The sequence below is a fragment of the Physeter macrocephalus genome, chromosome 7 (assembly GCF_002837175.3).
Source record: "Physeter macrocephalus isolate SW-GA chromosome 7, ASM283717v5, whole genome shotgun sequence".
Classification (NCBI taxonomy): Eukaryota; Metazoa; Chordata; class Mammalia; order Artiodactyla; family Physeteridae; genus Physeter; species Physeter macrocephalus.
In genome coordinates this window covers 27,654,592-27,679,205 of record NC_041220.1, presented here as the reverse complement: position 1 = coordinate 27,679,205, position 24,614 = coordinate 27,654,592, and the positions used below count along the sequence as shown (strand labels likewise).

Sequence of the window (24,614 nt, the reverse complement as noted above, 5' to 3'; positions counted from 1 at the left end):
AATCTTAAAGAGGACTGCAACATCATTAAGAGAAGGCTTTTTTTCTTTCCCGGCTGTGCCGCACGGCATGCGGAACGTCCCCGACCACGGATCAAACGCGCACCCCCTGCATTGGAAGCTCGGAGTCTTAACTACTGGACCATCACGGAAGTCCAAGAGAGGGCTTTAATCAGCTATCAGGATTGCTCACAGGACTATTCATCCAGGTTGGAGGCTGACAATTTTTTTTCTGTAAAAGGCCAGAAAGGTCTTGGGGGCCACGTGGTCTCTATGGCCACTATTCAACTGTGCCCTAGCTGTGCAAAAGCAGCCACAGATAATATGTAATGAATGAACACAGCTATGTCCCAATAAAGCTTTATTTACAAAAACAGGCAGCAGGCTGAAGTGGTCTGTGGGCTGCAGTCTGCTGACCCCTGCTCCAGGCAAACCACCAAAGTATAACAACCACAAGGCCAATAGCCCGTCCTCATGAAAATATTAAGTGTAAACTTATTCTAATGGGGAAAGAATTTTAAGCCATTTAAAGGAAAAATTTTAAAGCAAATTGAAGGTCTATTTCCTGGAATCAGACATTTTGGGCTTAGCTACCATGGCTGCAGGCCCACAGGCTTATAACTGTTTCACAGTGCTGTGCCTATTCTCTCCTGCTATTCTGTTCCCCAAATACACATTCCAAAGATGTGTGAGACAGGAGTTATTTTCTCCAACCAAAATCTTTGTCAACTCATATGTTGACAACATAAAACAACATATGTTTTATGTTTGAGAGTATATTCTAGAGATTATCAAAATACAGAGCTAATAAAAAGGATGACATACATAGCCAATAAAAAAGATATAAGAAATGTTTACAGGTTAAAAAGGTGTAAATTCCAATTTATTACACTGCACACTGAAGGAAGGTTCTTTGAGTTCATCCACAACTTTTACGAAGTTAAAAAATATCAGCAACTCTGACGAACTGTGAGGTATCTCCAGACCTTTACTAAAAAAGTGATAAGAATGAGATAAGATATACCTAGTAATGAAATGGCATTTTAACTTCAATTTGCATTAAATGAATACAAATGGAATGACCCATCTCTGCCGCTGTTGAGTGGGCCAGTGAAACACCGTCCTCCAGGGGAGGTTACCTGGGGACAGTTTCATTCAATGTGTGGTCATGACTTCTTACAGATGCTCAGGGATTCTCCCAACGCTTATTTACCCGAGTTCCCTGCTCGCTTAAGCCTCTGCAGACCTGGCAGAATGATGGCATCCTCCTCTCAGACACTGCCAGGGATCACAAAGACCCACCCTCTACCAGAGAGGAAAAGAAGTCAGCTCCTCAGGGTAAGGATAGGAAAAACATGTGCCTCCCATCCCTTCTTGTAACAAGGTAAGAAACAAATAAATGGAGCGAGAAGGGAACAAAAGCTCTTAGTTTGTTTCAGCTGCAGCTATACATAGATGAGGCCTAGAAAATAGACGGGGCTTACGAATATCTATCCCAACGACCAAAGAACCTTTTGGAAAGCCTTGTTATATGAACTTTAAATTCTGGAAATCACCAGTGAAAACTCTAGTTTTACGTTCTTTTTTCTCCCTCAACATCCTTTGTCTTTCACTTAAAAATACTCTTTTATCACCAATTCAAAACTATTGAGTATTGAAGTTATAAACAGATGACTGCACAATTATACCTAGGCCTTCATTAGTTAAATCAGTGTGCCTGTTCTTCATATAAAAGGCTTATCTGTAATCCAGAGAATTCTTTCTATTGAGCTTCTCTTACTAGAAGTGCTCTATCTTTTTCAAATAGCTATCTTTTTAAAGACTAATAAAAATCTGTGAGAGAAAGCAACACTTGGACAGATAAACTTCAGACTCTGAAAGGGAATAAGCAGCAATTGATTTTACCTCCTCTGTTGATTTCTGAGGGCAGTGAAGGCGCCATCATATTTGTGTCCATGGGCTGAGAGCCATCCTGGGTTATGGGATCTTCAGGAGGCAGATAAGCAGGTGGAGGTGTATCGGCTACAAAATTTGAAAAAAAGCTTTAGTAAACACACGTGCTTAAAACATATATTCTCTTCGGTGCCGAAATTCTTAAGAGATTAAGTTGCCATTTCAACCTCCCCATCGGAAGATTAGATGCTACAGGCGCTGGACTTGGTGTACACTTTTTGAAAATTACTACCATCTTATGCCATAAATAATCTCATACAATTGTAGTGAAGATTCAGTGGGATGAAAGCACCATATGCCAGTTCTAGAAGTTGTCCACCTACCGAGGATCATGCCATTTTAAAACAATCAGAAGGGCATTTAAACATGCTTTCACCCAACCCACTTTAAAAGGGCCTCTGCATTTCATCATTTCCCTGGTGGATGGAAAACCTTTGAAAGCTACACAGGACTTCTTAAGAAAAGGAGCTTCAGGGTCTCTTGCATTAAATCTATGGGCTCTTAGGGATTTACCAACTGAGTTTCATTACAGCCAACTTACTGACTCCAACTGTGAATTTCCCATGACGTCAAGAAATCTGCTAGGACTACCTTCTCCCTACCCACTTAAATATATAACAGAGTCACTATGCTGTACACCTGAAACTAACACAATGTTGTAAATAAACTATACCCCAATAAAAATTTTTTAAAAATCTTCTGTACCCATATTAAAAAAAATAATAATCACGAGTTTCAAAATCCCTAGTAGCAGAATAACAGGAAAGAAATCAGTTTGTCACAACTATCTTCTATTTCAGAATTTGCATACATGTTTCTCCTGGAAAGCTCACAGCTAACTGGCAAATAAGAGGCAAACAAGTTCCTGTTTTTCCTGTGATGGAAAAACAAGTTCCTCATGGGCTATGGTGAGCTCACCTTGTACCACTTAGCACATACAGCAGAGCAGGGAACAAAGTTTCACCTTAAAGAACCACCAATAGCTTGGATAGGTACTCTAGACCACTCAGGGCAACCATCAAATAGAAAAAGCGAACACTACTCTTTCAGAGTTTCTCAAGAGATTTCCCAGACTGACTTTCCAGCTGAATCACAACCTGGCCACTTCTACCGTCCAGGTGCTAACAAGCCAGGCCTCAGAGCACAAAGACAGGACTATGGGGACCTGATCTGGATGTATTTTCCACCCTTTCTCCAGCTTTTTAAAATTCAGCTTCTTCCCTGCAGCTGTAACACTGCCTCTGCTTTACTTCCAGCCAGGAATGAAGACAAAGAGCCTCCTCTGAGACCAAATCCAATACCACTTGTGCAAACAAGCTGGTGAACACTTCATCAACGCCTTAAGGCATCAGCGTCCCTGGGAGGCACACCAGATACTCTGGGTGATGCTCTGCTCTCCCCACAAGGTCCTCCTCCCACCCCTGCAGCCTTCTCTGCTCCATATTCCCTCTACTTGGCCTGTGCCTTAATCCCTGACAGCCGGGGACAAGGTGTAAATTCAAGCAATAATCTTCAGTTTTTTCACTCTTGGGCCCACCCTGGGTCTGCCACTGCTCCACAGCCGTCCGAAACAATCTCCTTGCCACTAACCTGTTCCTCAAACCCAGCAGGTCCAGGAGGGAGTGTGGTGGGTAGCAGATTACCAGATGATACTAGTTTGATTTTGAAACAAGTCTATCCCTCACCCTCATCTTAAACCGTTTTCGACTGAAAAACAAACAGTGCAAAATAATAGGCTAAAAATGTAAAAAAGCAATAAATATATAAATAAAAGATAGGAACATCAAGTGTGGACCACTTTTCAATTTTTGAGGACACACCAGCTCTGCTGTCAAATTCAAATCTGCCCAGAAACATTTCAAGTGATACATTAAACATGCTTGCCCACTCATTTTCCCTTCCTGCAATGTTAACAGATGTCAAGTGTATCTTTGCTTGGCATATCCTTTGTGAGGTCTGCTGGCGAGAAACTGGGCACTAATCATTTTGTGAGGTGCTCGCTTATGAACCTATAACTCGAAAAATATAATGTCCTAATTAATCATTTAATTTGACAAACATTACACCACCAGAGAAGTCTAAAAAAGAAGGATAATGGTTTTTTTGTCTTTGTTAAAGTTAAACAAGCAGATGGTTTCCAGTACTCCTGATGCAAGTCTTTTGTTGTTAAAGTGTATGTTTCTTGGGATTACATCACCACTTAAATGAATTTAATTAAGTTGTGTGGTGGGGTGTGATCCCCCAGGAAATATCTTTTCTGAGGCTGCACTTACGACAGGGTTTTTTCCTTGCATGGGAACAGCAAATGTGTGCAGCACGCTATTTTTTTCCTTTCTTTTATCAAGCGCAAAGGCTGGAACAACTATGCTGCTCCCAGAAGGATGCAGCTGTTTTAAAACCTTTCAAAAATCAGAAATGAAAATGTATTCAAGCATCTGTGCCAGACAAATAAAACACTGGCTTATTTGGCTAGAAGTCCTCCCCTTTCATTCAAAGTTGCATCCTGAGTTCTAGAGGTGCAGTGCCACGTACCAGGGCTGGAAAGCTCTCTCCATTCCAGGGAACCCAGCTTCACCTTAACACTGTGATGACAATTTGGATCTGACCACAGAGCATCACTCAACGCTGCAACCTACCTGGCATCTGAAAGGGGCTTCCTGGGTCTGAGCTGGTCGGAGAGTGAGGGTACGTGCTACTGCTGCTGCCAGGAGAGTTTGGGTAACTGCTACTGGGAGAATGAGGAAACGGATGGCTGCTGGGTTGCTGGAAAGAATCCGGGAAAGTGGCGTTGAGTGGCATGTGAGGCTCATTTTGTCCTAAGTTCCGGAACTGAGCTAAGAGGCTGTGCTGAGGATTATATTCACTGTGTCTTGGAACCAGTACTGGAGGAAGAACTGGAAAAAGGGAAAGAAAAGAAAAGAGGGACAAAAATGAGAAGGATTAAAATCGTTAATAACGTCACAATACAACACAATAAAGTTGAAACATAATCTGTACCTAACAACAAATTATTCGAACACTGTCATGCTGCCAACTCAAAAGCACCATTCAAATGAAAAGACATTTTTCACTCAGGAATAAATGCAGTAAAAACTACGGTCTCCTTAGAATCAATCACTGATGGCTTATGCCTGAGACCTGCAGCATTGACAAACTACCCAAGGAAAGTCTGCAAAATACATTCTTTTAGGTTAAAAATGTTACAGTTCCCTTATTCTTAATTTTTTCATTCACTAAAAACCAAAGCACAACTAGGAACATATATCGCCATTGACAATTCCAGTTTACATCCCTGGCTGATAAGATTTCACATTTAAGAGTTAATAATATTTATTGAATGCTATGAGTTATTCACCACAAATGCTTTAAATGGACACATTAACTCACTTTAAACCAAAGGAAGTGTAGTAAGTAAAGTTGAGAGAGGGTAAATACAGTGAGCTGTATAAAATCCGAATGCCAATGAAGACAGTTAATTAGATAAAACATGATTTTTTGTGGGACAGACTTTATGTTGTGTCCTAGCAGTCATACTTTATGAACATTTTTCCTCTAAGGATCTTAATGTATTTACCCACTTCTCAGTAATCCTTATCACTACCTGATAGGCAAAGGAAGAAACAGGTCATACAATCCACATTTTGCTAACTGAATGAATACTCAAGGTACAAAGGCCAAAAAACATACACACCAGTAGAGAAGGAAATAAAACAACTTAAGCCATTCCTAAAAGCTCCGTATGTTAGGAACCTAAGGAGTTAATAATTAGCATGGTCCTCAACCTCCAGAAACCTCCAGAGGCAAAGCCACTACAAAGGCAATGATAAAGGGAAGGGCAGGCTGGCTTCCAGAGCCCGAACTGGGGTTAGATCCTCAGCTTCTTGCCAGGGTCACCAGATGGCTCCTCCCCATAATAAAGGTCCTTGGAATCCCTACTGCTCCTGTGTCCTTGGCTGGAAGGAGAAAAACCACCCACCTGGTAAACTACATGGGAGGAGAGAGGAGGAGATTTAAAATCTGTTATTGTTGTTGGGAGTTAGGCCTCAGAATACATTTTCCCAAAGAAACCATATTTAGTGGCATTAGGAATTAAGTAGATTTTTGAGGGCTTTCCAGGGAATCTATCCATGACTGATACCATTTCTACAGGAAAAAGTACTCTTAATGCTTGGATTATCACTAATTTATGAGCTGAAAATTGTTTAAGGAAAAAAAAAAGTTTTTGAAGGTATTAAAAGTTCTCATGTGCTATATCGTAAATTTCTCCATAATCCTGTAGCAATAAGATTTGCTGATTCCCCTACTATTTGATCCCTTAGAAACAAATCTTTTTAGTAGAATAAATGTATTTCCTTTTTCACACAGTGATGGAATCTGTCCAAATCAAGTCATCAAAAGCATGATTCCTACCTATAGTGGAAAAAGAATAAATACATATATATATCAGAATTACTTTGTTGTATGCCTGAAACTAACCCAACGTTGTAAATCAATTACACTCCAAAAAACCCAATGCCCCCGCCCCCAAAAACCCGAGGAAAAAGGTGGGGGGAAGGGAAAAGAAGGCCTAATACCTCCTACCTTTCAGCAGTCATTTGAAATGTAAACCACTTTGCTTTGTTGTTGACAAAGTTCCCAACAGTCACAAAGGCTCCCCCAACACCGAGACATCTATATTCCAAAATAAACACATGCTCTGAAATAGTGCAATATCTTTAAATTACCTACGCAATCAAACACTTTTCTTTTTCTTTCAACTGTTGCAGCTTGAATTACCGCTTCCCAGCTTGCCTTTTATGGTCATCTAGCTACAGCCTCCATTCTGATCCGTACCCTTAAAAGGTGGAAAATACTGGCTTCTAAACCCCTCCAGCCAGCTACAGCACCAGACAGCAACTTAAAACAATTCTCCATCTCTCTTCTCTCTCCCTCCCTCTCTCCCACCCACACCCCCTTACTGGAGCCCCTGTTTTAGCGACTCTTATTGCCTAACAGAGTTTTAGAACTGGGAATTTACTTCTTCCCACTGATTGCAGGTGACAGCGGCAGCAGAAGGCAATGTATTTCTGTGCCTCCGGCTGATCCTATGCGCACGTGTTCCTGTGTAACTGTTGCGTGGTGTGCAGTGGTCTGGCTCTAAAGCACCGGGCTGCCCTTAGTGTACACCACAGGTGAGATCAATCAGCTTTTGTACATGCCCTGGGATGTGAGCCACCAACTACAACAAAGCAGCACTCTATAGATGACCTTGATGAGATCGATACCTTTTTCTCACCTCTGATTATTAAGATGAGATGATTTTGCTGCTTGCTGATATAGGTACAGGTATATTTCAATGAACTTAAAAAAGGTATTGAGGTATCAAACACGTATAATAAAATGCAGAAATCTTTGTATAAATGAAATTGCATATACTCTTGTGTCTGGCTTAAGTTCAACATTATGTCTGCATGATTGATTCATCCAATGTGTGTAGCATCTCATCATATGTATATATTACAATTTATTTATCAGTCAGCCCATCTACCCTCCTCAGAGGATAATCAATTTCATTTTTTGTTTTATCCTTTCTGTGTTTCTTCTTGAAGAAATTAAGCAGATAAATGTTTGCTTTCTTATTTCATCTTTATTACTAAAAAGAAAGGCAGCCTCCTATACAGCCTTTGCACTTAGCTTTTTCAACTATATCTTAGAATTCACTTCATATTAGTTTGCAGAGATTGACCTTATTTGTTTTACAGCTTATAGCACCATAGTTTATTCAACCAATCTCCAATGTCTGTGCATTTAGGTAGTTTACAATATTCTACCATTACATACTATATTGCAATGAATAACTCCAGGCATATATTGCAGTATTGTTAAAGGTGTATCTTCAGGGTAAATTCCTAGAAGTGGAAATACTGGGTAAAAGGGTAAATGCAGGTATAATTTTGTTATTATCAAATATCTCTACATAGGGGTTGTACCATTTTGCATTGCTATCAGCGACAAATGAGAGTGACTTTTCCCTCAAAGCCTCCTGAACAGACTATTCTGACAGGTTTTAAAAAAAAATTTTTTGACAATCTGATGGGTGGAAAATGGTAGGTATTGTGGTGCAATTTCAATTTACATTTCTATTACAGTGAAAGTTGATCATCTTTTCATGTATTTCAGAAGACATATTTTTATCTTTTTTTGGTGAATTGTCTGCTTGTGCCTTTTGCCCATTTTTCGTCTTCCTATTTTTCATATATATATATATATTTATGATATTAGCCCATGATATATTATGTTACAAATATCTTATCACAATCTGTCAATTTGTCTTTTGGCTCTGCTTATGTGCAAGTTTATTTTTTGGTAGTCAAATTTATCAATGTTTTCTTCTACTGCATATGGATTTGGAGTGAGAAAAAGCCTTCTTCTACACCCAGACTGTAAGCAGGAATTCATCCACGCATTCTTCCAGTGCGTATAAAGTTTCTTATTTTACTTAGATCTCTAATCCATTTGGAGTTCAGTTTATTTATAGTATGAGGAATAGATCTAACTTCATCTTTTTCCAAATGGTTAGCCAGCTGCCCCAGTACCATTAATTAAAAAGCCCAACTCCGGGGAATTCCCTGGCGGCCCAGTGGTTAAGACTCCATGCTTCCATTGCAGGGGTCGTGGGTTCGATCCCTGGTGGGAGAACTAAGATCCTCCAAGCCACGCGGCGAGGCCAAAAAAAAAAAAAGGCCCACCCCTGTCCTAGTGGTTGGAGATACCACCTTTCTCATAAATGTCCATGTATGTTAGGGTCTATCTTTAGACATTCCATCCCATTCCATTCTAGTCCGTGCCCCAGTATCACTCTGTTTTAATTATAGAGACTTTATAGTACGTGCTAATATCTGTAGGGCTAGTCCCCTCTCACAGTTCTTCCTTTTCAGTGTTTTACTCAAACGCTGACTTTTCCATATGAACTTTGGTTATCACCTTGTCGACCTCCAGAAAAAAAGATTATTGGTACTTTTATTGGGATCACATTATATTTAAACATTAATTTAGTAAGAATATATTGATGATGTTAAAATATTCTATTCAAGAACTAGGAAGGTCTGTCAACTCTACTTTTGCATCTTTCAGGACTGCCCCATAGCTACTGTCTGTATTAATTTGCCAGGCCTGCCCATAACAAAGTACCACAGAACTGGGGGACTTAAACAACAGAAATTTATTTACTCAAATTTCTGGTGGCTAGAAATCTGAGACCAAGGTGTTGGCAGGTTGGTTTCTCCTGAGGCCTCTCTTCTTGGTTTGCAGATGGCCACTTTCTTGCCGTGTTCTCCCATAGCTTACTTCCCTGGTGTTCCTCTGTATGTCCTAATCTCCTCTTCTTATAAGGACACCAGTCAGTTTAGGGTCCAGCCCAGTGGCCTCATTTCAACTTTCAAAAGACCCTACTTCCAAACAGTCACATTCTTAGGTATTAAGGGCTTCAACAGATACTTTTTGCGGGGGACATAATTCAGTCTATAACACTGCATTAGGTTTTAAACATTTCTTATAAAATTAAGTACTTTATCTTTTCCATTGCTATTTTAAATGGAGTTTTCTATTCCATTATATCTTCTATTTGGTAATTATTTATATATATGGTTACTGATATTTCCATGCTATTTTATATATTACTACTTGGCTGAATTCTTTTGTTGTCTGAGTTATTTTTATCATTGACTCATAATAGAGTTAGTTCTCCAGCAAATGATCATGTCTCCAACTGGTTTTACTTTTCCCTTTTGAATTGTTTTCTCTTGTCTGATTGCACTGGCTAGAAGTGCCAATACAATGTTAAAAAGTAATGGGGATAGTGAATTTCCATGACTTATTCTTGACCTTGGTGAGAATGCCTCTAGTGTTTCCCCATTAAGCAAGACGCTGACTTTAGGACTGACATATATAAATTATGTTAAGGAAGTATCCATCCATTCCTATAGCTGAGTGTTTTTACTAGGAATAGGTGTTGAATTTTTGTCAGAAGATTGTTCAGCATTTCTAAAGATATTATGATTTTTCTTCTTATACTTATTAATATGGTGAATTATCCCTGCATTCTGGCATAAGACCTGCTTGGTGATGATGTATTATTTTCTTAATGTGGGGCATTAGAGTCTTATAACTAATATTTTATTTCAGATCTTTATATTAATATTCATAAACTATACTGATCTGTGTCATTTCTTTGTGTGCTATCTTTAGCAGGTTGTCATGTCACTGTTACACTTGCTTCATAAATGTTTGTGTGCTCAAAGAGTTTATGTTTCTAAACAGACTCTAAATGTTTGGTAGACTCCCTCTCTTAAACTCTCTGGGATTGCTGCTTTCCTGTGGAGTAGTTCCTTAAAACTTTCTCTATTTGTCCTCTGTAAATAAATGTAAGCTTCCTATGTCTACTGAGAATAATTTTGGTAAATTATACTTTCTTCTAGAAAATTATCCATTTCACCTAGGTTTTTAAATTTACTTGCATAAAGGTATGCTAAGTAACCTTACAGTAAAATTTTGTATTCTCTTTATCAATATCTATTTCCCTCTTATTTCTTATTTTATATTTGGGCTTTCTTCTTGCAACACCTTTTTCTTCCTGCAACACCTTTTTCTTCCTTTATTAAATTGACCCTTGGGTTGTTTTTTTTTTTTTTTTCAAACCAGGATTTGGATTGGTTGACTTGATCTGTTGGTTTTTTTTTTTTTTTTTTTTTTTTAACTATTTCATTATTTTTTGCTTTTATCTTTATTATCTTTTTCCTCATACTTTTTTCTTTGGCTTACTTTAATGTTCTTTTCCTAGCTTTTTGATTGGGAATTTAAAATTTATTTTTATTCTTTCATTTTTACTGATATAGGTGTTCAACACTATGAATTTTTCTCTGATCACTGGTTTAAATGCATCCCACAGATTCTAATATGTAGTTGTTTGATCATTATTTTCCAGAAATTATGTAATTTATCTTTATACTTTCTCATTTGCCAATAGGTCATTTAAAAGAAAAGTTTTAAAATTCCCAGAGAGAAGAGCTTATTTGTTTCAAATTTCTAGGTTTATGGCATTGTGATAAGAATGCTGACTGCAGTATTTCTAACTTATGGAACTTGATATTTTCTTTGTGACCTACAATATTATACATTTTTGTGAGTGTTCCTTGCACACTTGAGAAGGTATATTTTCTATTATTAGGATGCAGTGTTTAATATGTTTTCGTAAAAACTACCTAATTAATAATGTTGCTTAGGTCTCCAGCATGGGCGGGGGTGGGGGTGGGGGTCAGTGAACTTCTTTTGTAAGCCTCTGTCACAACTATTCAACTCTGCTGTTGTAGTAAGAAAGCCATAGACAATATGTAAACAAGTGGATGTGTCTGTGTGTTAAAAAGCTTTATTTACAAAAACAAGTAACAGACTTGACTTGGCCTGTGGGCAGTTTCCCAACCTCTGGCTGCTATGATTACTTACGTTTTTTCCCACATGACCTGTCTTGTATTTAGACTGGTGTATTAAAGTTCCCATTATTGGTGTGCTTCATTCATTTTCCCTGCCATATCCTGTTTTATATAGGAGGTTGCTGTGATGTTTGGTGCATATAGGTTCACTTTAAAGTGTTCTCTGTGTCAGTGTTTTCTGGTCTTCTGAATTCTATTTTGCATGATATTAGAATCACAATCCCCCATTTCCTGTTGTTTAAGGGGAAAGTGCCTGATATACCTTTGCCAATTCCTTGATTTTTTAGCTTTTTAATCACTTTGGTGGGCGGGGTGGATGGGTCTTCTGAATACAGCATAAAGTTTTGCTTTATGAACCAACTTTTATTTTTGGCCATGCCGCACAGCCTGTGGGATCTTAGTTCCCCAACCAGGGATTGGACCCAGGCCCTCAGCAGTGAGAGCATGGAGTCCTAACCACTGGACCACCAGGGAATTCCTGCCCATTTACATTTATTGATATGACTGATGTTTGGTCTCAACTCTGTCATGTTATTTTTTATTAGAGTTATGTAATATTATATTTACTATATTTCTCTATGTGATGTAATTATTTGTCTTTGTTTTTTTTAAAGGAAACTCTAAAGATAGTTTTATATTGCTGTGCTATGGTTATTTTTCTATTTGTATCTTTTAAGGTCTTCCATCTCTGTTTTTTTCCTTGCTCAACCTCATACCGTCTAGTTGGTCATTTTTAAATGGTATCTTTTAATTCTCATCTATCACCTATACAATCAATGATCTTATTTTACTTTCCCCCTTTCCCTATTCTTCTATGCCATTTTTACAGTTGTACTCCTTCTACTTTGTCAGAATATCTAAAGTTTATATACTATTCTTTCATCCATATCACTACACTTATTTTAGCCTTATCTCTATGACTGAATATATTAAATGCTCACCACCTGTCCTTTTGCCAAACTTTCCCCAGTCATATCTTAGTTGAATAAAATGACCCCAGCAGATGCCTCAGGAAGAGCAAGCTCATTGTTACAGTATTCCCTGACTTCTTACACATTTAAAACTTTCTACAGCCCTGATGCTTGAAGGAGAGCTTGGTTTGTCCTTGATTTCCTTGTTTCTTGAAATGCTTTTTCACTGTTGCCTATTTCTAGATGACGCTTTTGAGGAGTTTGATTTTAGCTTTACTTTCTTGCCCTTACAAGTAATGAGCTCTTTTTACCTGGAAGCTCTGAGGACTTTCCTTTATCTTTAAAGTCTAACAGTTTTACTAGGATATGTCTCAAAGTTGATCATTTTAGGTGAATTTTCCCAAGTGTAAGCTGAGTTCTTTCAATATGCAGATTTAGGTCTTCTCTAACTTCTGGAAAGATTTAAGTATTAGCCCTGTTCTACTGGCTCTGGGTACTTTGGAGCTCTAGTTATACGTATTTTGGATCTTTTTTGTTGTCCTTTCCATTCACTTTCTCTTAGACCCTTTTTATCTCATTTTAAATTTCTTATTCACTCCTTTAGTTTTCTTCCTGCCTTTCTTCAATGAACCTTACTACATTTTAATACAAATCTACTGTTCTTTGCCACATTGAAATTTATTCTTTATTTATGAAATGTTTTTCTTTTAAATTTATTTACTGAATTCCATCAATTCTCTTTGATTTTCTTCCAATTTTTATCCATTTCTGTATTTAGTTTCTGAATTTCTGATTTTTTCCCCACAAATGTTTGTTTAAGGATATTTATTTTGAAGTATTGTCTTACACTTAACACATTGAAGCCACAGACTCAAAGGAAATATTTGCAATCACATATCTGATAAAGGACTTGTGTCCTGAATATATAATGAACTCTCAAAACTCATTAATAAAAATCCAAATAATCCAATTAAAAATTAGGTAAAAGATGTGAACACATAACCTTCATCAAAGAAATTCTTAAAAGTATTATGCTTAGTGAAGTAAATCAAACACAGAAGGACAAATATCCTACTTATATGAGGGACTTAGAATAGAAAAATTCACGGACAAAAAGTAGAATAGAGGTTACCAGGGGCTGGGGGAAAGGGAAAAGATGCAGTTATTGTTTAATGGGAACCAAGTTTTTGTTGGGGATGATGAGAAAGTTTTGGATATGAACAGTGGTAATGGTTGCACAACACTGTGAATGTATTTAATGCCATGAAATTGTACACTTATAAATGGTTAAAATGATAAGTATTATGTGTATTTTACCACAAGAAAATTTTTTAATTAAAAGGCTTAACCATGTCAAGTAATGGCAGCAGGGATTTTCTCACACATTGTTGGCTGGAATGTAAAATGGCACAACCAATTTGGACAATATTTTGGCAGCTTCTTGTAAAGTTGAACACGCACTTACCATATGACCCAGCCATTCTACTTCTAGGTATTTACCCGAGAGAAATGAAAACATGTATCTACAAAGACGTGTATATTTTATTTGTGATAGCCAAAAACTGGAAACAAACCAAATGTCCATCAACACATGAATAAATAAACAAATATGGTACATCCATACAATGGAATACTACTCAGTAATAAAAAGGAATGAAACATTGATTCACACAGCAACATGCATCGGTCTCAAAATAATATGCTGAGAGAAGGCAGACAGAAAAAGAGTGTATGCTGTATGATCCCATGCAAACAAAATCTAGAAGATGCAAACCAATGTATGGTGACAGAAGGCAGGTCAGTAGTGGCCTGGGGATGAGAGTCGGGGCTGGGGGGAGAGACTGAAAAGGTGCAGGAGTACACTTTTGTGGGTGATGAGTATGTTCATTTCTTGATTGTGGTGATTCTTTCACATGTATGTCAAAACTAATCATATTGTACATTTTAAACGTGCAGTATATTCTAAGCCAATTCATCCTCAATAAAGCTGTTCAAAAAATGAATGTGAAGAGGCAATTTAAAATTGTCTTTTGCTAATCTAAAAAAAAGGGCTAAAATTTTCTATATCTATTCCTTTCCCAATCCCATCTTCAAGGTTTGCAAACCATTATTCTGAGCTCTCAACAGTACTACATCCCCAATTAAAAGTTTTATCCTACCACCTCTTCTTCTGGGGCTATATATAAGATGTACATCTCCCAATTCAGAATCCCCATTCAGGAAAGGAATTCCAGTTTGCTATCACAGATACACCAGATCCTACAGGGAAAACCAACTGAAGATACCAAAAGGAAAGAGCTGCAAGGAAGTCTCATGCTGCAGGGGGTGATAATCTTTAAGACATACGTCTTCTACGGGCTGTTCAAAGTTAATAAGCAGAACTGCAACACAAAAAAATAAATGGATATCCTCCTATACACTCTTGGAAGAAGCCATTTCTGTCAAATTTACCTAAAGTTCAACTTAACCCTCTAACATTAGCAGCAACCAGTGCTTCAAACCCTGTCAAATTACCCGTAGAATGTTTCTGAAAGACATTTTCCCAGTATTTCTCAACATTCTCCACCAAGGAAGGTAAGCATCAGTGACAGAGGAGAGTGAATTCACCCGGGGTCCCAGCAGCACCACTGGAACTGAAATTACAACGACATGTTGATTTATCTTAACCAACTCATAAACATTTTACACTCTGCTCTTCACTATTTATCAAATATAAAAGTGATATCTTAAATAATTTACAATCCAGTAAAACTGATCCTCCAGGAAGATGTGCTTGCCATGTTACCTATGGCTTTGGGTAGCTGGTGTGGGACGCTGTGCTGGGGTGGTTTGAATGTGTGGATTTCCTATTTACTCAGCGTCACAATTCTAATAAGTTACTAATTTCTCAGAAAATTACAGCGAAAAGTGGTCACAGCAAGGAGGGAGGCAGATAAGATATAAAGCTAGACTCTAGAACTAAGAGCATTTATGTAGAAGCAAGGAGATGTTCATCAAATTGGTTTTCAGGTGATCACCAGAATCTACAAAATTCAGATTACCACCACTAATATTTACTTTAAGCCTGGAACCATGCCGATCACATTACCACACTTTGCAAATAAGCGTTCTAGAGGGATAACTTACCTAAGGTCACAGAGACAGGGGCGAGAGTTGAGATTCAAACAAAGGCAGTGAGCACTCTCAAGCACTGAGCTTCTGCTGTCTCGACTACTAACTTCCAAGAATGTTAAATTATGTCTGATATAGTCTGTTTAAGGGACGGGTGAGTAGAATAAAGTCTAGAAGTGTTTCTGGACAAATTAAAGGTCCGCTCAATTGAAAGGAGAAAACTCCAGTCCAGTTGAGTAAGTTCAGTTATGAGACACTTCTAACTCCTTGATGATGCTAAGAGATGAATCATCATCAAAACTGATTTGTGTAGTTGAAGATTATAAGTAGAGTATCTGTATATTCTGGCTTGCCTGGGACAATCCCAGTCTGTACCTGTTGTCCAATGGAATTATTAATAGGTGACCCTGTCATTCTCAAAAGTGTTCTGGTTTAGACAATAAGTTTTATGGTCATCCAAACTATAAACAATAACTGATTAAATTAAGGAGAGGAATGATATGGTTCTGGGGTGTGGAACAGCTGCTAGTCCTAGAAAGAAGTATTAATGTGGAAGAGAAGAGATGGGGTTGGGGGGAGCTAGCTAGGCAGGGTTAGGCCTATATACACAAATTGCTCTAAAACAACAAGGCCCAGGCACCTCGCCTGTGTGGAATCCTGAAGGACAGTGCACTTCCCTCCCAGCTGTCTTCCCCACCCCCCATCCCCAGTCCTTGTTCCTTTCATTTCAGCAATATTTCAATATTAAGGTATGTTTTCTACTGGGGGAAAAGGAAAGAATAAACATCCAGACCAATTATCTGTGTGTAAGGAAACCTATGTGCGATTCTTTTTTTTTTTTTTTTGTCTGTGTTGGGTCTTTGTTGCTGTGCACGGGACTTCTCTAGTTGTGGTGAGCGGGGGCTACTCTTCGTTGCGCACGGGCTTCAGTAGTTGTGGCGCACAGGTTCAGTAGTGGCAGCGTGCGGGCCCTAGAGTGTGTGGGCTTCAGTAGTTGCAGCACGTGGGTTCAGTAGTTGTGGCTCGCGGGCTCTAGAGCGCAGGCTCAGTAGTTGTGGCGCACAGGCTTAATTGCTCCGCGGCATGTGGGATCTTCCTCGGCCAGGGCTGGAACCGTCCCCTGCACTGGCAGACAGATTCTTAACCACTGAGCCACCAGGGAAGTCCCCCTATGTGCAATTCTTATTTCTTGGGTGAGAGGTTGATTACCCAGCTGAAAGAAGTAGGATTTGCAAACTCTACGCTTGACTCAGGTCAGAAACAGGAAGGGAGAGAGGGTGAGGAATGCCTTCCTCTAAATATTTCTTTCCATGTTTCAGTCTATTCCATTTTACGGAAAACAGAAATATGGGAGCACTGACGTTTCTGGGGACCCTTTTCCTCGGCAACTGATAAGGTTACTCCTACTTGGCAACTTGAGAGAAGTGCGCAGGCTCAGTAGTTGTGGCGCACAGGCTTAATTGCTCCGCGGCATGTGGGATCTTCCTCGGCCAGGGCTGGAACCGTCCCCTGCACTGGCAGACAGATTCTTAACCACTGAGCCACCAGGGAAGTCCCCCTATGTGCAATTCTTATTTCTTGGGTGAGAGGTTGATTACCCAGCTGAAAGAAGTAGGATTTGCAAACTCTACGCTTGACTCAGGTCAGAAACAGGAAGGGAGAGAGGGTGAGGAATGCCTTCCTCTAAATATTTCTTTCCATGTTTCAGTCTATTCCATTTTACGGAAAACAGAAATATGGGAGCACTGACGTTTCTGGGGACCCTTTTCCTCGGCAACTGATAAGGTTACTCCTACTTGGCAACTTGAGAGAAGTCTGCGGCATCCCTTTAAGGGCTGCTCCTACTGGTTAATTTGAATTACAAGAATCTCCTTTGAGAGAGGGGCTCAGTGTTAAAACACTTTCTTTACACACATAAATTTCTTTTTGATTTGAATCACTGAAAAATCAGATTGTGTTGTGTCATTCCTGTATTCTAGGAGTTGTACCCCTGGTTAAAGAAAAAAACAAAACAGAAAAAACCTGAGCTGGTTGCACACCACCTCTTCAGGTGTGTTCTAGTAGGGGGTGAGGACAAGGCTCCTAGGTAATTTCACTATACCTCCCTCCACCTACTTGAAAATCTCTAATAATTGCTGTATGTCTTTAAAAGGGGAGCTTTCTTCCCCTCTTTTCCTGACCTCCCAGGAGGAAAAAGGTCAGATATCTGCCTTTTCTTAGTGATGTATATCTCTGCTTTTCAAAGTATTTATGTGTCTCTTTTAGTTAAAAAATAAAAAAAAAAAATAGGGCTTCCCTGGTGGCGCAGTGGTTGAGAGTCCGCCTGCCGATGCAGGGGACACGGGTTCGTGCCCCGGTCCGGGAAGATCCCACATGCCACGGAGCAGCTAGGCCCGTGAGCCATGGCCGCTGAGCCTGCGCGTCCGGAGCCTGTGCTCCGCAATGGGAGAGGCCACAGCAGTGAGAGGCCTGCGTACTGCAAAAAAATAAAATAATAAAATAAAATAAAATCCCTTTTCCAGTCAATAGGGAAACCAAACTAAGAAAGTTTCAGGAGGTAGTTTCATTTCAGGAAGCGAGTTTCAGAAGACATTTGTGATTCTGCTACTGGACTCAGCTTTTCTGTGTTACCAGGGCACAAGGAAAAGGAATGAAAAAGAAACAGCTAACATTGCAGAGAGGGGCCGAGTTGTGAAAAGTATTCCTGTACACCCTCCAGATTTGTGAACATCTACAAGATTTTGAAGTATTGTTTGAAATTCTATCACCAAGTCATCAGTGTAAAGTAGTCTAGTGACCAGACTAAGGCTGACGAGGCTGTGACCTGCCAAATGCTCATGGACGAGATTTTTTTTTTTTATAACACACGAGAGTTCTGATAACAAAGCTGCCAGGCTGTTGCCTATGTTTGTCCACACAGACATAATGGCAAATAAGCTGGCTGTGACCCAGTGGTACATAAATGTCCTTTAGTTCCGAAGACCTGGAAAATGAATTGAGGTAACAGTCGAGACGCCTGAGTTCTAGCCTAGCTATGATAATTATTAGTTCTGTGACTTTGAGCAAGTCACTTAATTTCCCAGGGTCTCAATTTCCTCACTCCGAAGAGCTAGGGGTCTGAGTTCCGAGGGCCCTCCTTGCCCTAAACCGTGTGGGTCTGCCGCTGCTGCTCGTGGACATCTGGAGCGTCGCGGTGCACAGGTGTCAGGCCACATCTCACCCGGGTCTCAGGACAGCCAGTGAGGTCACCCAAGAGCAGGAAGGTGGCCCAGGGCTAATGGGAGAACAGCCTGAGAGCTGGTCCAGCGGCCACAATTCTCATTTGAAAACAGGTGGCGGGGGGGAAGGAAAAGGGGGAAGGCAGCCAAGCTGCCAGAGCAGCTGTGCCCAGTATAATATCTATACTAGACAGATGTCCCTAAATATGGTGTGTGTTCATGACCTTCTAAATAGAAGCGTTTCCAGGAGAGAGTGGAGGAGAGGGTAAGACTACTTAAAAGTTAATAGTATATGCATTTATGAAATAAAATTCCTAACCTCAGGATATGTCAGGGAAACTACACTGAAAAAAAGATTCTCATAACCTTTAATCGAGGTTAAATTTTAATGCAAATATAGCCCCAAATCCCTGAGTGGTGGCCCTTTATCTTTTTGCATGCTTACTGGTTGTCAGGCAGCAGAAGGGAGGGTTTGAAGTAATATTAGATACTGTTCACTGGGCACTACATACATGCCCATCGAATACTGACCTCAGGGCCAGGCTCTGGGTGGGACATGGCAGGTGCAGACGTCAGCGGGACAGCCACTGTCCCTGCCCACACGGAGTTTATAACAGAGCCCTGAACCCTCACAGATGAGGAAGCAGGCTCAGTCCAGCTCCATGACACGTCCAAGGTCACACAGCTGCTAAGTGGAGGGCCGGGGTTTGAATCAAGGTCTGTACATAATAGCCACCAGACTATGTTATTCAGTACTGCCAAACTGTAAAGAGATTGTGGATTTAAAATTCTATTCTTCTATTCAGTTTTTTGAGGGAACATCTTTTGAAAAGTTAAGATGATTTTGCCTAACGATAGCAACTCTGTAGTATTTGTTTTCTAGGAATATATCAATTACTCTTGAGTACAAATACATGAACAGAAGATGAATATGTGAACAAAATTTAAATATAAACAGAGAAATGAACTGTATTCAATAAAAGTATCTGCAAAACGACATGAAATTGACTTAAAAAGAGCCTGAATTGAAATCAACTTCTGAGAACCCAACTTCCTAGATAATTCCAGGCTGGGGATTCTCTCTTTTTTGGTACACCATGGGTGATTCCTTTGAAATACATCTCATCTGAGAGGTTACGTGCCCACAGTACGTCCTTTAAGACTCCACGATCTAGTGCAGATTCAGGGTCCAACCTATCTTTTGGGGTAACTGCCCTGTCACCCCACTCTTCACCCACCCACCCGAAGGTACACCCTTCTAATCTCAGTTCTAATGTCATCTCCTTTATGGTATCTTTCTTGGTTTTTCTACTCACCTCCAGGAGAAATGAATTCCTCTTTTATTTGTGCCATATTGTGGCTTAGATCATCATGGCATCTGTAACATTTTATTGCTAATTTGACTTTACCTCACCCAGACCATAAGCCCCTTGGGGGCAGAATTGAGTTTTCTTTCTTCTGTATCTTCCAGTGCCTGGCATATAATAGATCCCTAATAAGTGCTTTTTCAATTAATGTATGTTTGTGAATTATATTACTATTCTTAGATTGCTTATTATAACCTGATAAATACAGACCAGCCTTGCTCAAAGTATAGTCCTTGGTGAATTAGCAAAACACTTGTTTAAAGGCAGATTCCTGTACCTCATCCCAGACACAATAAATCAGGCCTCCCGGAGTCTGGATGAATGCAGCCTGGGTGGGGAAGATGAGGGGTTACCATATTTGCGGGCAACACAGCCCCAGCCCTCTGGCCCTGTCTACGTCTCTAACTAGCTGTGGAGCTTGAACTGCAATTTTCTCCCCTTAAGTCAGACGTCGAGAAATCATCCCTTTCACCTCTAGAACTCCACATAGCATCAGTCCCAATTCTCAGGTATACAGATTAAATTAGAATGATACAGAAAAGACCAGCATGGCCTTATTATACTAAGTTGACAAGAAAATTCACAACGTGTCCAGTTCTTCTCGTCAGGTGTCTTGGTGCCAAGGAAAAAGCACTGACCCTGGATCAAGAAGCCCAGGGTCCTGGCTGCACGAATCAGACGGCACAGGCCTTTGTCTCCTTGCAGGGCCAGTGACCAAGCTCTGGCAGGTGGCATGTGGCAGCCTCTCAAACGCTGGCTCCTCTTCCCATCCTTACCCCAGGTTCCCTTCCTTTGCCAGATACTTATTTGCTTAACTACCACAGAAGGAAGATGTTCTATTATTAGAGGCTTCATAGTTTGTTAGAGGTAGAAACACTTCAGGGTGTCAGCTAAAAATACCGGGAGAGGAAAAAGTCCTTCATAAGGCACACTGGAAGTTTAGGAACAGTTAGAGGCGGGCTTTAGTTTTGGACTTCTGGATAGAAGTCTAGTTCAGTTATTTACTAGACGATTAACAGGGAATTTATTCTTTACACTGAACTTCTTACTAGTAAAATGGGAAGAGTAGTACTTCTCCCAGATTTCCTTTTCATTTAACACTTACATTGTGCTTACATATGCCAAGGGCTGTACCAAATGTTCACTCATCTAATCCTCATAACAACTCTGACCTAGGGTGGATACTGAGGTAGAGATTAAGTGACTTGCCGGTAAGTATACAACCAGGAATCAGTGGAGGGAGGCAGGTGTCTCTCAATGTGGCGCAGGTTAGTTTTAGCAAGTTCCTGGGCTCTGGTCAACCTTCGGCCTAGCGCGCCTAATCATCTATCAGACACTATTGATATGGAAATGGCCATCCCCAGGTGCCACACCAAGCAGCCTGGCTTCATTTCTAATTGCAGCTGAATGTAATTAGTTCTCTTTCGGAGTTCAAATATATTCTAGGAAACAGACACTTATTATCTAATGATGAAGACTGACCAATGGGAAATAAACACAAATAAAGCTTCCAGAAGCATCTGAAGCACAGGTGTGGACTCTCAATTTACCATGAGCAACCCCAACTTCAAGCAGCTGTTGCACATATGTAGTTCAGATCAAATGCTGTACCACTGAAAATTTTGGATACCTTTCCCCCTCTGTCAGAGAGAGAAAACTGATCAGGGTGGGTGGAGGGAACGACTTCTTTTGGGAAGCAGCGGTGTGGTGGGTAGCAGCATGGACTTTGCATTTAGACTTCAATTTGAATCCCGCCTCTCCCCTTACAAGCCATGTGACAACTTACTTAAACTGCAGCTAAGTGGCCCTGTCGGTGGGTACCTCTCTCTACCTTTCACAGCTCGGTCAGGATGAAATGAGAATACACGTGAATCCATAAGCACAGTGCCTGGCACACAGTAAGCATAAAAAGTAGCTATTTTAATTTCTATTGCTACTATTATTAATACTGTAAAAATTGACCCTTGAATAACACGGGTTTGAACTGCACAGATCCATATACACGGATTTCTTCCCACTAAATATGTACTACAGTACTACATGATCCACAGGTGATTGAATCCAAGGATGCAGAACCACGGATATGGAGGGCCGACTATACATTTACACGTGGATTTTCCACTGCATGGAGGGTTTGTGCCTCTAACCTCCGAGTTGTTCATGGGTCAACTGTATTATAGTTTTCTGAAGATCTGTTTAGTGAAAACTTAACCTTACAAATTTTGTTTTTATTCTAAAGAAGATGTGCACAAAAGTTATGCTCTGTGTTTCACTGTTTCAGCCACATTATGTTTCCAGAACGCATAAAGCTTTTTCATGTGCATTATTTAATGTAAGCCTCAGCACGACCTTGGAAGGTAAATACCATCGCTCCCCATTTCACAGGTTAGCAAACACAAGCTCGAAGAGGACAAGCAACTGGCCCAAGGTCAAATACACGAAGTGCCAAAATTTTAGTCCAGGCCTTCTCACCTGAGTTTCCGCCCCACCATATTTTAACCTTACAGCTACAGAGAAGTATCTCCTTTAACAGTCCCCATTTGTGCTGATTTTCCTGAAGAACTCCACTCCACACGTACCAGCCGGCAACCAGCATCCTACCGTAAGCAAGAGTAGAATGAGTACTATCACCACGGATCCCTGTTTTCATCCCCCAGTGGTGGATAATTCACTTCTGCCCTTAAATATCCTGTTGATCAAATTGTCTGATTTAGCCAGAAGCAGCCCCTTCAAGCTGACCTCTGTGTCCCTGTGACATGCTCCCACCAGTTTTCTCCTTTTAAAAATAACTCATTTTAAAATCAGCTGTTCTTTTTCCTGTTTAAAAGCTGTTAAGTGTGATGTTTCAAAAGCGTTTACCCACAACTGTTTCCTAACTTGACCATCGTCATTAAATACCTGTCCCGGTACACCACCATACCCTGGAGACACTTTTTAGATGCTCAAAGAAAGGGTACTGCCACAAAAAATACTGCTGAATCTGCTACAGAGCTGGTCAGATGTAACTGTCAGGAATTTATAGGGAAACATACAGGAAAAAACACACAAAGGAATTCCACTCTGTTGTCATATATATGTTTACTTTCAGTTTACAAACAGCTGCCCAAATAACACTCAAAAAATCACAGGCATACCACAAAAAAAAAAAAAAAAAAAAAAATCACAGGCTGGGGCTTCCCTGGTGGCACAGTGGTTAAGACTCTGCCTGCCAATGCAGGGGACACGGGTTCGAGCCCTGGTCCGGGAAGATCCCACATGCCGCGGAGCAACTAAGCCTGTGCACCACAACTACTGAGCCTGCGCTCCAGAGCCCGCAAGCCACAACTACTGAGCCCCTGCACCACAACTACTGAAGCCCGCGTGCTCTAGAGCCCATGCTCCGCAACAAGAGAAGCCAGCACAATGAGAAGCCCGCGCACCGCAACAAAGAGTAGCCCCCCCGCCCCGCTCACTGCAACTAGAGAATGCCTGCGTGCAGCAACAAAGACCCAACGCAGCCAAAAATAAATATATATATAAATTTATATTTTTTAAAAAAATCATAGGCTCTCCTTTTGCCTTATTCTGACTGAAGATCCCACACAGGAGCAAGTGGGAGGTGGTCAGGTGACGTATGACTAACGTAAGCCAGACACTCTCGCTTAGACAGGAAATGGCTTGTTTCATGTGAGAGCGGGGAACTAAGAACAGCAGCATCTCGGAGAGCTGTTTTAGAACTGACATAGTGATGCAGTAGAACGTAAACCTGATCTTCTGTTGTAAGGTCTGCTAAAATGCCAGAGTATAAAAATGACCATTTAAAGAAACGGGGGAAAAGTGCCAAACAGTCCTTTGTGGACCTAAATCTCTTTATAAACATAGTCTCTGTTTCCAGATTCTCATTCTTTTCTCGGGGAGGTTACCGTTACTTCTAGTTATACAACCCATGTGGCGTGGCTCGCAGCACAGCTGTCCCCAGCCCTTCTGGCACCAGGGACCAGTTTTGTGGAAGACAGTTCTTCCATGGACGGGGGTTGGGGGGATGATTCAGGCGGTAATGAGAGCAGTGGGGGGCGACGGGGCAGATGAAGCCCCGCTCGCCCGCCCGCCGCTCCCCTCCTGCCGCGCGGCCCGGTTCCTAACAGGCCTCGGACCGCGGTTCACGGCTCGGGGTTGGGGACCCCCTGCATTGCAGTTTTAGGAAGAGCGGACGGGATGGAGTGTTACAGGCAGGCTTCGGTGCTAAAGGTCATGGGAATGGAGAAGTCCAGTTGAGGCACTGGGAATTAGGTAAGTGAAATGGGTAAGTGGCAAGTTCAGCGTTACCTCCCCATCTCCCAGCCACGGGGAAGCGCTGCTGTTGACACGGTGGAAGCCCAGACCAGACTAAACGCAGGGGAAGCAAGTCTGCAGCCTTTCAAACTAGTGCTGAGACCAGTATCTGAGAGCAACGAATCCCCAGCCAAGCTAGCAAAGTAACAAAATTTGGGGTTTTTTTAGTCCTCCCCTTCTCCAGGCCCTCTGCGATTTTTAACGCAGTGCTCAGGGTAGCCTCCAGCTGCCCAAAGTCCCCCAGCTCTGCTCTTTAAAATAAATAAATATCCACTCTTT

At 40.7% G+C, this 24,614-nt stretch overlaps 1 protein-coding gene across 2 annotated transcripts in view; it reads right to left on the bottom strand.

Annotated features, from left to right (window-relative positions):
* Nucleotides 1–24,614, bottom strand: part of SMAD1 (SMAD family member 1) — a 76,826-nt gene that overhangs the window by 12,780 nt on the left and 39,432 nt on the right. For both annotated transcript variants that reach the window (XM_024126582.1, XM_007127406.3), the window contains exons 3-4: nucleotides 4,587–4,844; nucleotides 1,903–2,019 (exon numbers count right to left, since the gene is read on the bottom strand). In XM_024126582.1, coding sequence (XP_023982350.1) covers nucleotides 1,903–2,019; nucleotides 4,587–4,844 — 375 coding nt within the window. The remainder of the gene's footprint in view (nucleotides 1–1,902; nucleotides 2,020–4,586; nucleotides 4,845–24,614) is intronic.